This window comes from Athalia rosae, chromosome 1, assembly GCF_917208135.1.
Source record: "Athalia rosae chromosome 1, iyAthRosa1.1, whole genome shotgun sequence".
Taxonomy (NCBI): Eukaryota; Metazoa; Arthropoda; class Insecta; order Hymenoptera; family Athaliidae; genus Athalia; species Athalia rosae.
The window spans coordinates 1197037-1210328 of record NC_064026.1 but is presented as its reverse complement, the minus strand read 5'-3'; the positions used below and the strand labels follow the sequence as shown (position 1 = coordinate 1210328).

The following is a 13292-nucleotide window of genomic DNA, read 5'->3' as shown; positions in this document are numbered from 1 at the left end:
CGAAATTTGTTCAAGTCATATAATAAATACTTCCTCAATTATCCAATTTTCAACCCGCACGGTGTAAACGAAGTTTCGATCATGTAAATTCCTATGCGGTGTAACGGAGTATTTTAAAATTGCGAAATGACGAATATACACACTGGTTAGTTCGATATTCTCGCCACAAAGGTAGGTGGTAATGCCATGCAAAATTACGGTGTAGTACGGGGTCGGTATATATGGGAATTTCGAGTTGCGGCTAAATTTTGGGGGCGAGGATTCGGCCGGGCAGCTCAACGCGCGTTACCGAGTACGATAATCTTTTGTGTAAATATATATATATCCTACGTATGGAATACCGGTATAACTACATACGCGCCTCCCCGCATCACGGATATGCTTTCCCGCAGCAATAACAGAAGAGTTAGGGGTGCGTGATCCGGCCACACATTCGAATACCTATACGTACGTAGTATTATACGAAACTCCGCACGTACGGATCGTTATAGCTGCGAGAAGATATTTACAATTGAATTACGTAAATGGTGGCCGCGTTTCCACTATGGGAATATATATAACGATGATAACCGACTTCCCAACGGGTACCTACTGCTCACCCGCGTGGAACGGCTGAATCCAAAGTCATAAGGCACGAAGGAAAATTCATAGTGGGAATTTATGCCCAAGCCAACATCGTTGCACCGGAGTAAGTTATTTTAGAGATTAAAACGAAGATTCTAAGCGTCATTCCGTGATCGCGTATTTTTTTATTTTTTTTTTTTCTCCGATGCTGATTCGTCGTTTTCGATCTCCACGGGCGATTCCGGTCTGGTGGTTGTTTGGATTTTTACGAGATTGCGACCCTGAACAAACAATTACTTAATCCACGGCTCGTAAAAATGCAAGTAAGTATGGGTGCGTCGTCTGCCCGGTACCGTTGCAGAGGGCGTGGGCCAAGGAAAGGCACGGAGAGGATATCTCGTGAAATTGCCTGCTTTGAGCTCAGCTCTTTTCCTCCTCTGAGCGAAAAGCACGGAGAGAAAGAAGAACCGTAAACAAGTCGATACGTGGGCTCGGTTTCGTGTATCTTCCGAAAAACTCATCGTCGAGCAGCTGATTAATGTTCGGATAAAAACGTGACGTAATAACGAACGCTTATGCCGTATCAGGCGCACGAATTTCGTTCTCACTCCACCCCGTAAATTATTTGTCTTTTTTTTTCTCCAGAAAATCCCGCAATTCCAATTCAACGCGTAGAAAGAATCTTAATTTATATATTATACATTCAGTTTCAAAGTACTGATCATTCCACGAGATTATTATTATCATTATTAGATATTATAATCTCAGAAATCCGGATTTAAAAGCCTGACAAAATTTATCCACAAAATTGCCAGCGTTATCGCCAATTTATCGATCCGAAAAGTGAAAAATCAACAATATCTCGGTGGGAAAAATTCGTAGCTCAATTTGATCAACAGATTCGTTTTCCTGGGGCCAAAATTCATGAGAAAAGTGTCAAACGATCAATTCGCAAGAAAAAAAAAAAATTTGGCCCAAAAATCCCCGAAGGGATTTGAACCCGTGCAAATTTATCGATTTTTGGGTCGAAAATCAACATTTTTTTTTCTTGGGTTTCCCATGCTATTCTCATGTATTTTGACCTCAGGAATCCGATTCTGGAAGAAAAATTGATCTATCTCTGAAATTGACCGAGTGATCGCCAATTTTCAGCTTTTTGGAATCAAGAATAAAAAAATCATCTTATCGTCGATTTTGATGTAATTCGTACCCAGGAATTCGAATCTGAGAGAATAAGAATTGATCGTATGGCACTTTTCTTATGTATTTTGACCTCAGGAACACGAATCTGTTGTCCAAATTGAGCTACGATTTTTTCCCTTCGAGATATTCACGAATTTATGCCAAAAATCGCGAAAAAATGGGGATAACTCGGTCATTTTTAGAGATAGATCAATTTGGCTTTCAGATTCGAATTTCTGAGATCGAAATACATGAGAATAGCATGAGAAACCCAAGAAAAAAAAATGTTGATTTTCGACCCAAAAATCGATAAATTTGCACGGGTTCAAATCCCTTTGGGGATTTTTGGGCCAAATTTTTTTTTTTCTTGCGAATTGATCGTATGACGCTTTTCTCATGTATTTTGACCTCAGGAATCCGATTCTGAAAGAAAAATTGATCTATCTCTGAAATTGACCGAGTGATCGCCAACTTTCAGCTTTTTGGAATCAAGAATAAAAAAATCATCTTATCGTCGATTTTGATGTAATTTGTACCCAGGAATTTGAATCTGAGGGAATAAGAATTGATCGTATGGCACTTTTCTTATGTATTTCGACCTCAGGAACACGAATCTGTTGTCCAAATTGAGCTACGATTTTTTCCCTTCGAGATATCCACGAATTTATGCCAAAAATCGCGAAAAAATGGGGATAACTCGGTCATTTTTAGAGATAGATCAATTTGGCTTTCAGATTCGAATTTCTGAGATCGAAATACATGAGAATAGCATGAGAAACCCAAGAAAAAAAAATGTTGATTTTCGACCCAAAAATCGATAAATTTGCACGGGTTCAAATCCCTTTGGGGATTTTTGGGCCAAATTTTTTTTTTTCTTGCGAATTGATCGTATGACGCTTTTCTCATGTATTTTGACCTCAGGAATCCGATTCTGAAAGAAAAATTGATCTATCTCTGAAATTGACCGAGTGATCGCCAACTTTCAGCTTTTTGGAATCAAGAATAAAAAAATCATCTTATCGTCGATTTTGATGTAATTTGTACCCAGGAATTTGAATCTGAGGGAATAAGAATTGATCGTATGGCACTTTTCTTATGTATTTCGACCTCAGGAACACGAATCTGTTGTCCAAATTGAGCTACGATTTTTTCCCTTCGAGATATCCACGAATTTATGCCAAAAATCGCGAAAAAATGGGGATAACTCGGTCATTTTTAGAGATAGATCAATTTGGCTTTCAGATTCGAATTTCTGAGATCGAAATACATGAGAATAGCATGAGAAACCCAAGAAAAAAAAATGTTGATTTTCGACCCAAAAATCGATAAATTTGCACGGGTTCAAATCCCTTTGGGGATTTTTGGGCCAAATTTTTTTTTTTCTTGCGAATTGATCGTATGACGCTTTTCTCATGTATTTTGACCTCAGGAATCCGAATTCACAAGTCAAATTGGTCTATTTACAAAATTGATCGAGTTATCGCCAATTTTTCACTTTTCGGAGCAAAGAAATTGAGATATCTCGAAGGGAAAAATTCGTAGCTCAATTTACTCAACGGATTCGTGTTCCTGAGGTCAAATTACGTTGGAAATACATCATACGATTGATTTTAAAAATACTTCATTTTTGACCCAAAAATCGAAAAAATTTAAAGGGGTACCCCTTGGAAAATTTTCGATTTTGGGGTCAAAAATCAACTTTTTTTTTAATCGGCTTTTCTATGCTATTCTTATGTATTTTGATCCCAGGAATCCGAATCTGCAAGCCAAATTTGTCTATCTATAAAATTAATCGAGTTATCGTCAACTTATCGCTCTGAAATGTGGAAAATCAAGGACGTCAATGTTAGGAGCTACCATAAGCTGAACATCAATTTCGAATGGCGATAACAACAACGTAGATTGACAAAAAAAAAAAAAAAAACTCTCAACATGCGGGTGAAATGTAATGATATAAAATTGAAAAAAAAATTACGGAGCAAAAATTTGAACGACGAATGGGATTCAATGTGACGCGCGTGCAATGCTAGTCTGTTGAAATTGTAGACGAAATGTCGATTCATATACAAGCATTACATATGGGGTTCCACGTTCGAGCACGGGTCCGCGGTGCTGCACCCACGTCTCTAAGGTCAAAGGTTATAATTAAACATCCTGACTCACGGTCAATTTTGTCTACGTGTGCCGACTATAGGTTTCTTCGTATATTCAAAGATGGAGGATCTAAATGTACGCTCTGACGTCATTTTTTCCATTCTTATTAATTTACTCGACTCGGCGACGAGCTGCGTAGAATTCCAATCACAGGAATGTCTGACAAGTCTCAAGGCGCTTGTGGAGATAATTTCACTCGAAAAGCCGTAAGTCATTTTCGAAATTCTGCGATTATCTGCGAGCGCTGTGAGCGCCGGGGGAGAGTAATTTTGCGGTATGAATGCCTTTTACCCTCAAACTCTTTATGTTGAAGTTTGAAGACCCTGCGAGTGACAAAAGAAGGCATAACTTTGTTTGGTAAACTTAAACAAGTATGATAATACCCTCTATAACAATATCTCCACCCGCATTTCGGTCTTCGTTCACTCTACAGAGGTATGATGTCGGGGGCGTAAAATATCCCGTACAACGATTGTCTGAATGCAGAAGGAGAAAGAGAGAGGAATGCATAAGAGGGATGAGGAAGAAGTAAGGAGAAGGAAAGGGAGAGGGAGAGGAAAGCCTGAGTGACTCACTTGCCATAAAACAGAACTTGCTTGCACCCCTCGGTGTTTCAAGGATTAGGGTTGCCCCGATTCTCCTTCATGCTGCCGCTGCGCACCCTAGCTCGACGACTTTTCTTTCCTTACATGCACTTTACAGCTAGCCGACTTCTCACAAAAAGTTCCGTCACTTGCCGTAAGCATACCCGTTTACCGTTATTTCACATCACACGTGCAATCCACCAATTACGCACTTTAAAAGTGTTATCTACGTTGTTATGTCGTTGCGATACTTAACGTTATGTTACAAGCCCTTGTACGCCTCGCGCGTAAAATATTTCGAAGAAATGTCCACCGGCGGAATTTCTCCCATGTATAACATCGACAAAAATATAGAGACAACGGAGTTTGATATTGGCATTTCGCGTTTCCCGGCGAGTTTAATCTGACAACGGAAATGGACAGGCGGTATACGTCAACCGGTAAAACCTTTCAAACTCACCCCGTGACAGAGGGATTCTCTCCTCGTATAGACATATACTCGATTTATAAGTCTCCGCGTGTAACGCGGGTCCCTTACTCGGAGTTTATTTTTAGGCTGATATCGATGATTTACAACCCCCGTGCATCGGCGATCCGTTACACTATTCGAAAAAGCAGGCTATAATATGGAAGAAGTACTACCGGTCCACCTGTACGAAAAATTCTCTGCGAAAGGTTGCTCTTTTTTCGTTGATAGGTAACTTTCCGGAGTTGTTCAAAGAAAAATTTGAAAAGCTATTCTTCATTTTTCACAGCAGCGGCGGCGTTTAACCTTCAAAGAGCTCGATACATCGAGTCGAGAGTGCGCAGCTATGAGGAGAAAGTCGAAGGAGAAGGATATAAAGTACAGGTACGTAAAATGAAAGTAATGATAATAATAATGACAATAAATTAATTTACCGAGAGCTTTATTTTTTATTCATTTCTTTCATTCTCCGAGGGCAATGCGGCGAGGCACTCGACAATGTTCGTTTATTCGTCCCTTCGACGTGCATAGGAAGGCCCTTCTTGCCCCCCTTGCAGCACAAGGTCCTTTGGTTAGACTCTTTTGGCGTTTGATGTTAATTACGAACCGTGGCGAAGTCAGTTCTCGAGAGCCGTTAAACAATCATCCAGGACTGCTTCAACGTTCAAGGACCGGTTTCCCTACTCCCAGGGTTATATTATATTTGGTATAGTTGACATAGAAATACAGAATTCCTCTATCTGTACGTACACAATATCATACACGTACCTCTTTGGATTTGAATGGACATTCGTGCGGAATTGTGTTATATCCTGCACGTTGCGAACACGAACGCGTTTCAAAGATTATTTCATCGTTACGATCGCAATCTTATTTCCCGGAATGAAGTTTAACGAGATTGTTTACCGGTAAATTTAATCACTCCGCACAATTACAGTTAATTATGTAGTTTCGAACGATATTTGCGGTTCCGATTACACAGAATATCGTTATTCGGATTTTAATGACTGAAATTATTTTTCGTACATCATTATCACCAATTACGAATTAATCGAGGAGATTATCGATCGTTTGGCGGATAATGTACATTTTCGAAGACTCCTCACGGTCGACCCGAAAACCACCTCGTTAGCTCGAAAGTAAATTGGAAAACACAATCCCCTCTGATTCCTGATCGGAACTCCATACATACGTATATAACATAGAATAATCGGATTTTTGCACATATTTTCGCTCGACTTGTATACGGATTCGAATTACTCGCAAATGACTGCTCGCGCGAACTCGACCCTCCAATGATTTTCAATGCAAAAACAACGCTAAAATTGAAAGCAAATAAACGAGACATCGGTCAATGATGAGATCAGGCAGGAATCGTCTACCTCTATTCTTCATGATTTCTATAATTTGGGAAACAACAAGAACAAATATAGATTTTTCTCATTTCTCGTTACTTGTTTAAATCAAAATGCACCTGCGACACCGTTTATGCGGGGCGTTACAATATATGAGAAGCTACCTATACACATATACGTAAATGTATCGAACGTAAGGCAAGAAATTTTCTTTTCCCTTCATTCAATGGGGGACTTTTATCGTTCGTAAAGAGGGTTTTTCACCCCGGTTTAGGAAGATCGAGGGGGAGAAAAATAGATGGGGTCTCCGGGCCGAGATGCTGGATAACGAGACTTCGTATGAGACTAGAAGATGAGAAAAAAAAAATGAAAGACAGACAGAAAAAACAAACGGAAAAAAGTAAATAAATAACCTCGTAAAAAACCGTGTACGTGAGAACTTTTCTTTGAACATATGCAATATACGTAGACAGCCTCGCACACAAAGAATTATAATACCTTCAGCCATACGGCACATACCCTTCTTCTGTAAAACTTTTTTCTCATCATGAATAGTAAGAGTAGGTAGAGCACCGCGGTTTTCATCCGATAAGTAAAAAGCTCCTGAGGTTGCAACTTCTGGATACATTCTCTCTATATCTGCTGCAGCGCATACGTACAGGCCAACTGGGTCAATGCAAGCAGCGAAGTAAAGCATGTGTTCGCGATTTACGACGCATGTCGACCCGTACCTGCAACCTCTTGTTGTATACCCGACAATGCTATCGATTAAAGGACGTATATTATACCAAGAGTATATACCACATCGATTCGGAAAATTGAATTTTAATGCCTCTTATTCGGGCGGCTTGGCAACGCAGGATGGTTCGTTTAAAGGGAAAAAATGAAAATTGGTAAGAGCGAGGGATAAGGGTGCAATGAAAAGGTGGAGAGAGAAAGAGGAAGGTATATATGCATAGATAACGTGAATGTCGACATAGGCTCCAAATTCCGCAAACGAGACTAGCAACCCTTCGTGATCTCTGGTGGGGTGCGGAGTCCCAAGGAAGTCGAGATAAGAGAAAGGAGGAAGGGATTGTTGAATCAAACAACGCGATGATTAGGGGGTAAACATTCACGTGCATCGGGGTTCACTCAATGAACCATTAATCAAGGTTTCTTGAGGCTTGTGTAGGTACGTACGCCGTGTAGGCATGTGGCATATTAAATGAGTAATTCCACTGCAAATATATCTAGACGAATTTCGCAAGCTAGGCTGCTATAAACACACGTAGACGTCAAAACACAGCGTATGTGTTTACACACTCCACCGCAGTAGCATCGGCATCATCATTAGTATAACGCGACTATCTCTGACAGCATGTATACCTATGTATATCGTTTGTTTTCAAACTGTAGACACCCAGTAAATCTGTTGTTGATCATGTGAGGGTTTGGCCAGGGTGAATCATTTATGGAGTGGCGCAGCTATAGCTATAGATAACCAGCTAACTAGGTACACGAAAATACCGGGTATCAGAGAACATTATCTGGCGCCTCATAAATCTGCGCCTGTTTAACCGGTGTCCAAAGCTTCTGCTACACTTCCAATCTAATATTATCATCCCACGTAACCCACCCCTTCAGCATGAACGGAAAACTCGCCCTGTACGTAAACTCAGAGCCACGTTAGATCGGAGCATTTTGATGTTGTAAAACTGGATCTTGAATGTATTCTCCGATCTCGAAATGTACCTCATAATGGATAACACAATAAAATGTTTCGAACAAAAAAAGTAATATCACAATGAAAGGGTATAGAAGGTTGGCTCTAGGCTAGGGAATCGCCTACGTCGTCAAAGAAGGGTTCTTGGGGTGAATTTTCCCCACCATTTAGAATGGCGATACATCCGCTTACCCTCCTCTACTGCATCTTTAGCCCCAGTTGCTTTCTGCTATAGTGTATTGGCTACGATTCTCAGCCATGAGTGGGTACTAGTAAGTCCTACATGAGAATTGCGTAAGTATTGTGTTCACTTTACTATAGGCCCCTGCTGTTTCTCCCACTACTACGTCGAACAGCAAAAACATAATTTACAATATACCCACTCAGTTTCTACCGTACAGAGAGATCATGAATCGTCATATGAAAGAATGTGTGTTCACACAAGAGCCACCAAAAACGAAATTCTATCCAAACGGCTATAGTCATCGGTCTGTTTACACGCGAGTCTGTTTCCACCCTGCAGTGAGGCAGTGTGGTGTCTCGAAATTCCTTATTTTTTTGCATTCCCTTTAAATCTGATTCTTTTCGTACGTTCAAGGTCTCTTATTCCTTTTTCACCATAAGATATGATGTTTTTTCCCCATAACAAATATTAATGAACAACTTCGTCATTGCAATGCAATTTTGTTATCATCGTATTAGCAAAAAAAACCCAAAGAAATAAAAAATGAAAGTTGAAACCAGTTGAGTAAGTCTAATTTACCGGTAATAATTTTCTGCTTTCAATGCAGCTACCTGCAGCACTGTGCATATGGAATGCGCAGGGAGGGGTGTTGAGATAAACGGGCTATGTAGTGAGGCAGAGTATGGGGGGTGGTAGTCAGGTATAGTACTATTTCAAAGGTATCGCAACTGTATATATATGTGGGAGATAAAACCAGGCAACTGCACAAACATAAAGTTTAATCAGAGAACTGCTGCAGCAGCAGCTTCATTGCCGTTTCATTAGTCACAGCCAACTAACCAATGCATGATGCGACATTGGTGTATCGTAGTCCTACGGTATATGTGGTATCGTATTATGTGCTTTATGTCTACTCTGATATTATTCATCGCCATCGGCTTCACAAATTAACATTTATTCAGCTCGACTGAAATATATGAGCTGAGTTATTGAAAAGTAAGCGAAATAATCTTTTCAAATCACGCTGTATACGATATCACATCAAAGCAGTGGGCAACTTTGAATAAATTTATCTAAGAATTCAATGAAATCAATCTCATGACCTAACTGAACTGATTGCAGCATGTACTGGTCATGAATTTTTAGGGTAGTAGCTGCTGGGAGAAATTTATTTAGCAAAGTCTCTAGAAAAAGATGAAAAGACTAAAGCCAGATTTCTGAATCATTGGTTGTTCAGAACAATTCGATTCAAATTTTAACTGGAGCTTGATCAGCAGACTTGCTATTCAGATTATGGATGAGACTTGGATTTAGAAGGTATTTAAGTTAGGGTTTTCTGAGGCACATTATATGACTTACCTGTCTATGAAGCCATCACCATCGCCATCGCAAGCTTGGAAGAGTTTCCTGACACGTTCCTCGTCACATATAGAGCCTGCCTCGCTCTCAGCATCTGCTGTCTTCGACATTATCACTTAACCTTACTTTGATCCATCACAATAAACGGGTAAAACCCTGACATTTTAATTATATTCCTTTACGTCTGTCTAATCACGTATTTAATTGCATGAAAACATTATCCAATTTTTGTTTGTGTTGGGTATGGAAAGAGGACGGTCGCGTGCATGTATATCACGTTCCTCCTTGTCCTCCTTTTCCTGCTTCTTTAGTTTACCTTTTTTTCTGTTCTCTTCTGAATTACAAAACGTCAAACAAAGCGACCAATCATTCGGGCACCGATTATCTCGCAATTCTAACAGTAACACGACACTCGCTGAGATACAGAAGTTCGTTCACGGTTAGACTCGTTTGTCTCCAAAATCATTTTCCCTTACGCCAAACACCAGGATACATTCCGACATACAGAGCCCCTGTACTCATGCCAAATGTCAGCGAGTCACTAACCCTAACCTCAAATCTTCCCCTAAGCTGGCAGGCACTACTCCTCCTGCTGCTGCCGACAGAAGCAATAAAAACTATCGATTACACTTGACGGAATCAAAACCCTCCTACTTACGCGACATTCAACGCCATCTTCAACTGTTCAAACTACAACCTTGGCAGCAAACACCAATGTCATCACCATGGTAATGTCATCAAGTGGAGGCACTGGACTGGGTTTACAGCCCCTTTCGCAGTCGGTAACTCTCTTCAAAGTGGGGTTGCCTTCTAAGGGTATGTTCTGGGAAATCTGGTTATATGCTCCAGATAAGTCGCAGTCGATATTGTCAACAGAATAATTATTCAAAATACCTATTGTCAAAGGTCTATTCTGCAACTACATATATTGAAATAAAAATTTTACAAATGATTAGACACGAGTCTTCAACTGATAATAATGGAAAAAACAATTGGTTGTACTAATTACCAAAATTTGGTATAAAATTCAATATATCTATGGTATAAATACCTTCAATCAATTTTTTTAATTTGAAGATGATCAACACCTCTTACAAAATTCTGTAGTATTTGCATAATTTTAGTTGAGTTTCTGCTTCAGAGTGGGTAAGAGCTTTTTTATTTTTGCTGCGTCATGGCTGAATCCCCACATTATGCATTGCGTGTGTTCCTTAGTTGGCAGACCTCGAAGATCGGTGGGATCCGTCTCGAACCATTGAATGTGTTTGCTTTTAATTCCTTCGATTAACGGACGTAAATTATTGTTTCTTTCAATGTCCCACGTTAATTCTTTACCAGGCACTTTTACCGATCGAAGTCTTTTGTAGTCTCCATCCACCTCATCGTACGCTCTGAAAATAAAAATCAATCGTTACCACATAAATACGTATAAATTATAGATTTTTTTCAACCCATGAAAATAGTAAAACTTACTTCAAAAAGCCCGTGTCTTCGATTTCATATCTATCCGCCAGAGGTTTATAACTTTGAACGATATCGAGCGGTAAATATCCGAAATTTTCCTTCGATCGCCCATTGACATTGTAATCTGTGACCCAGTTTTCATACACCTCAATGGCCTCTTTCATATTTTTAATTTTCTCCTCATCCTTAGTACAACTAATGACCCTTTCTGCTCTTCTGACTAGTCCTGTGATTGCGTGATATTGATAAGCAACGTCGCGACCTTCCAAAGACTTCAAACTATCGACAGCCCTCTGTTTGTTTTTGAAACTGAGTCCGCCTTCTTCCTTTTCTTCTCTAACGTCCGTCTTGCCCTTACCAGCTTTTTCTCCCCTTTTGTCATTACTATCTTTTTTGGGTGATTTCTTTTTCGGCTCATCATCGCTGTCATCGCTATTCGATGAGCTCTCGTGCCTTCGTTTGGCAACCCCCTTCCCTCGATTTTCGACATCGGACCCCGAAGACACAGAATCCATATCTTGATCCTCATCCTCATTATCCTCGATCTCTCCAAACTTTTCCTTTACCTGTGATATCAATTTTTTTATCTTTGTTGGCTCCGGACTGTAACCCAGCGAAATACATCGCGTGTGTTCTTTAGTTGGGAGTCCTCTGAACACTCCATCGTCGGTTTCAAACCATTGAATATGCTCTGCCTTTATTTCACCAATTATTGCTTTCAGCTCACGATTTCTCGATACATCCCACGTTTCTTCACCGTCCGAAGTCTTCATCGATCGCAAGGCCTTGTAATCACCTTTCACGTTCCTATATGCTCTGTAAAAAAGAGAAAATCTGTCATGCTCAGAATTTGAAAACAGAAACAAAAATGAAAATAGGGAAATAAAATTACTGACGAGTAAAATTTGTCGTTTAGAATATCGTATTTCTTTGCCAAGGCCCTGTAACCCTTGACGGTCTCGATCGGTAGATAGGAGAGATTTTCTTTGCTGCGATGATTTTCTTTATAATCCGTGAGCCAATCTTCGAATACCTGTTGAGCTTCGCGCAAATTGGCCAATTTTTCTTCATCTTTCGTTATCTGAATAGTCCTTTTAGCCCGGCTGACAAAACTCGTGATAACGTGATACTGATAGCTAATATCGCGACCGTCGAGGACCTTCAAAGTGTCAAGAGCCTTCTGCTTGTCTTTGAATCCCATTGCGCTCTCTTCTGGTTCACCATTTACACCCTTCGTTTTCGCCATGCTTTATGGTTCAAAAATTACGATACAAATTTTTCGGTCACTGCAATATTTTATACTCCCAAGTCCTCGTCGGTTGTTCAAATATCATAGAGTTCGCACTACGTAACACTCGATCGATTATTCGCACAACACTGAACCACCGGACACCGAATAATATACTCAAAATTCTTCGGCGACTCTAATCCACAGCGAAGTCTCGTTCCGAACTAACGATCAGTGGTATATTTTCATTGGTAAATGGTGAACGTAAACGGCTATATGCAGGTATGATGAATAGAAATATTATTATAGCGCGTATACGATGTGCTGGTCTGACTAATTCAGACACCCTTTCCGTCTCTCTCCTGACGATGTCATCGAGCTTGAATCAGCTACGACAATACCGGCCAATGGACGAAGGCAGAAGTGATCACGTTCAATAACGGATGTGTCGAACGTACGTAAATTTTATGTAGGAGTTGAAATCGAGCTGATACTTGAATCTCACAGCCGCAGAGATATGTAAACACGAGTCCGAAATGCCGCGACATCGGCACGCAGCCTCCCGCGGAACGCGTGCAGATTGTGTCAGAACCGAAAATATACACGCGACCTCTTCGAGTAATTACGTCATTCGGTGAATATCTGAAAGTTTCATTCGAAAGTGTATCTGCCGAGCGTACGTAAATGTTGTTGTTAATATTCTGCACGTACCTTGAACACAAATAAAACAATATTCCGTGTATGAAAGTTGCATAATAAGATGATGTTCTTCAACGCGGACTATCCAATGGAACTGGACATTGACAATCTTGTTAAAAAGCACGGAACGTCTTCTACGATCCTACGAATGAAATGCAGAACTTCAAAAATTTACGTGCATATCAGCTTTTGAGATGTTTGCGCAGTTGTGTCATGTCCGGATTGAGTGTTTGCTGAATTTGTTGCTCGCCTCTGTACTTTGTATATTTTTTTATCAGCGATACGTTGCCATGCAAGATTACGAATCGCATCGTCAACATTAATATACATTATCGGTTCTGGAATAAT

General features: G+C 40.1%; 2 protein-coding genes and 1 long non-coding RNA gene across 4 annotated transcripts in view; 1 reads left to right on the top strand and 2 right to left on the bottom strand.

Moving 5' to 3' along the window:
* LOC105693466 (colorectal mutant cancer protein) overlaps positions 1-10170 on the bottom strand; it is a 39368-nt gene extending 29198 nt beyond the window's left edge. The window contains exon 1 of the mRNA XM_012413415.3: positions 9554-10170. Within this exon, the coding sequence (XP_012268838.2) occupies positions 9554-9663 (110 nt within the window). The 5' untranslated portion in view covers positions 9664-10170. The remainder of the gene's footprint in view (positions 1-9553) is intronic.
* Positions 3555-5659, top strand: LOC125501663. 2 transcript variants are annotated; one of them, XR_007279267.1, is made up of 3 exons: positions 3555-5159; positions 5243-5334; positions 5425-5659. It is a non-coding gene; the product is annotated as an uncharacterized LOC125501663 (long non-coding RNA). The 2 variants fall into 2 exon arrangements; XR_007279266.1 differs by having other exon boundaries at positions 5240-5334.
* A 278-nt stretch (positions 10171-10448) lies between the features above and the next one.
* Positions 10449-13097, bottom strand: LOC105693521. Its single transcript, XM_012413517.3, has 4 exons — positions 12957-13097; positions 11914-12887; positions 11027-11833; positions 10449-10944 (listed from the first exon to the last, which is right to left on the bottom strand). The coding sequence occupies exons 2-4, from the start codon at positions 12261-12263 to the stop codon at positions 10674-10676; spliced, it is 1428 nt and encodes a 475-aa protein (XP_012268940.2). The 5' UTR covers positions 12264-12887; positions 12957-13097; the 3' UTR covers positions 10449-10673.
* Positions 13098-13292: the final 195 nt, after the last annotated feature.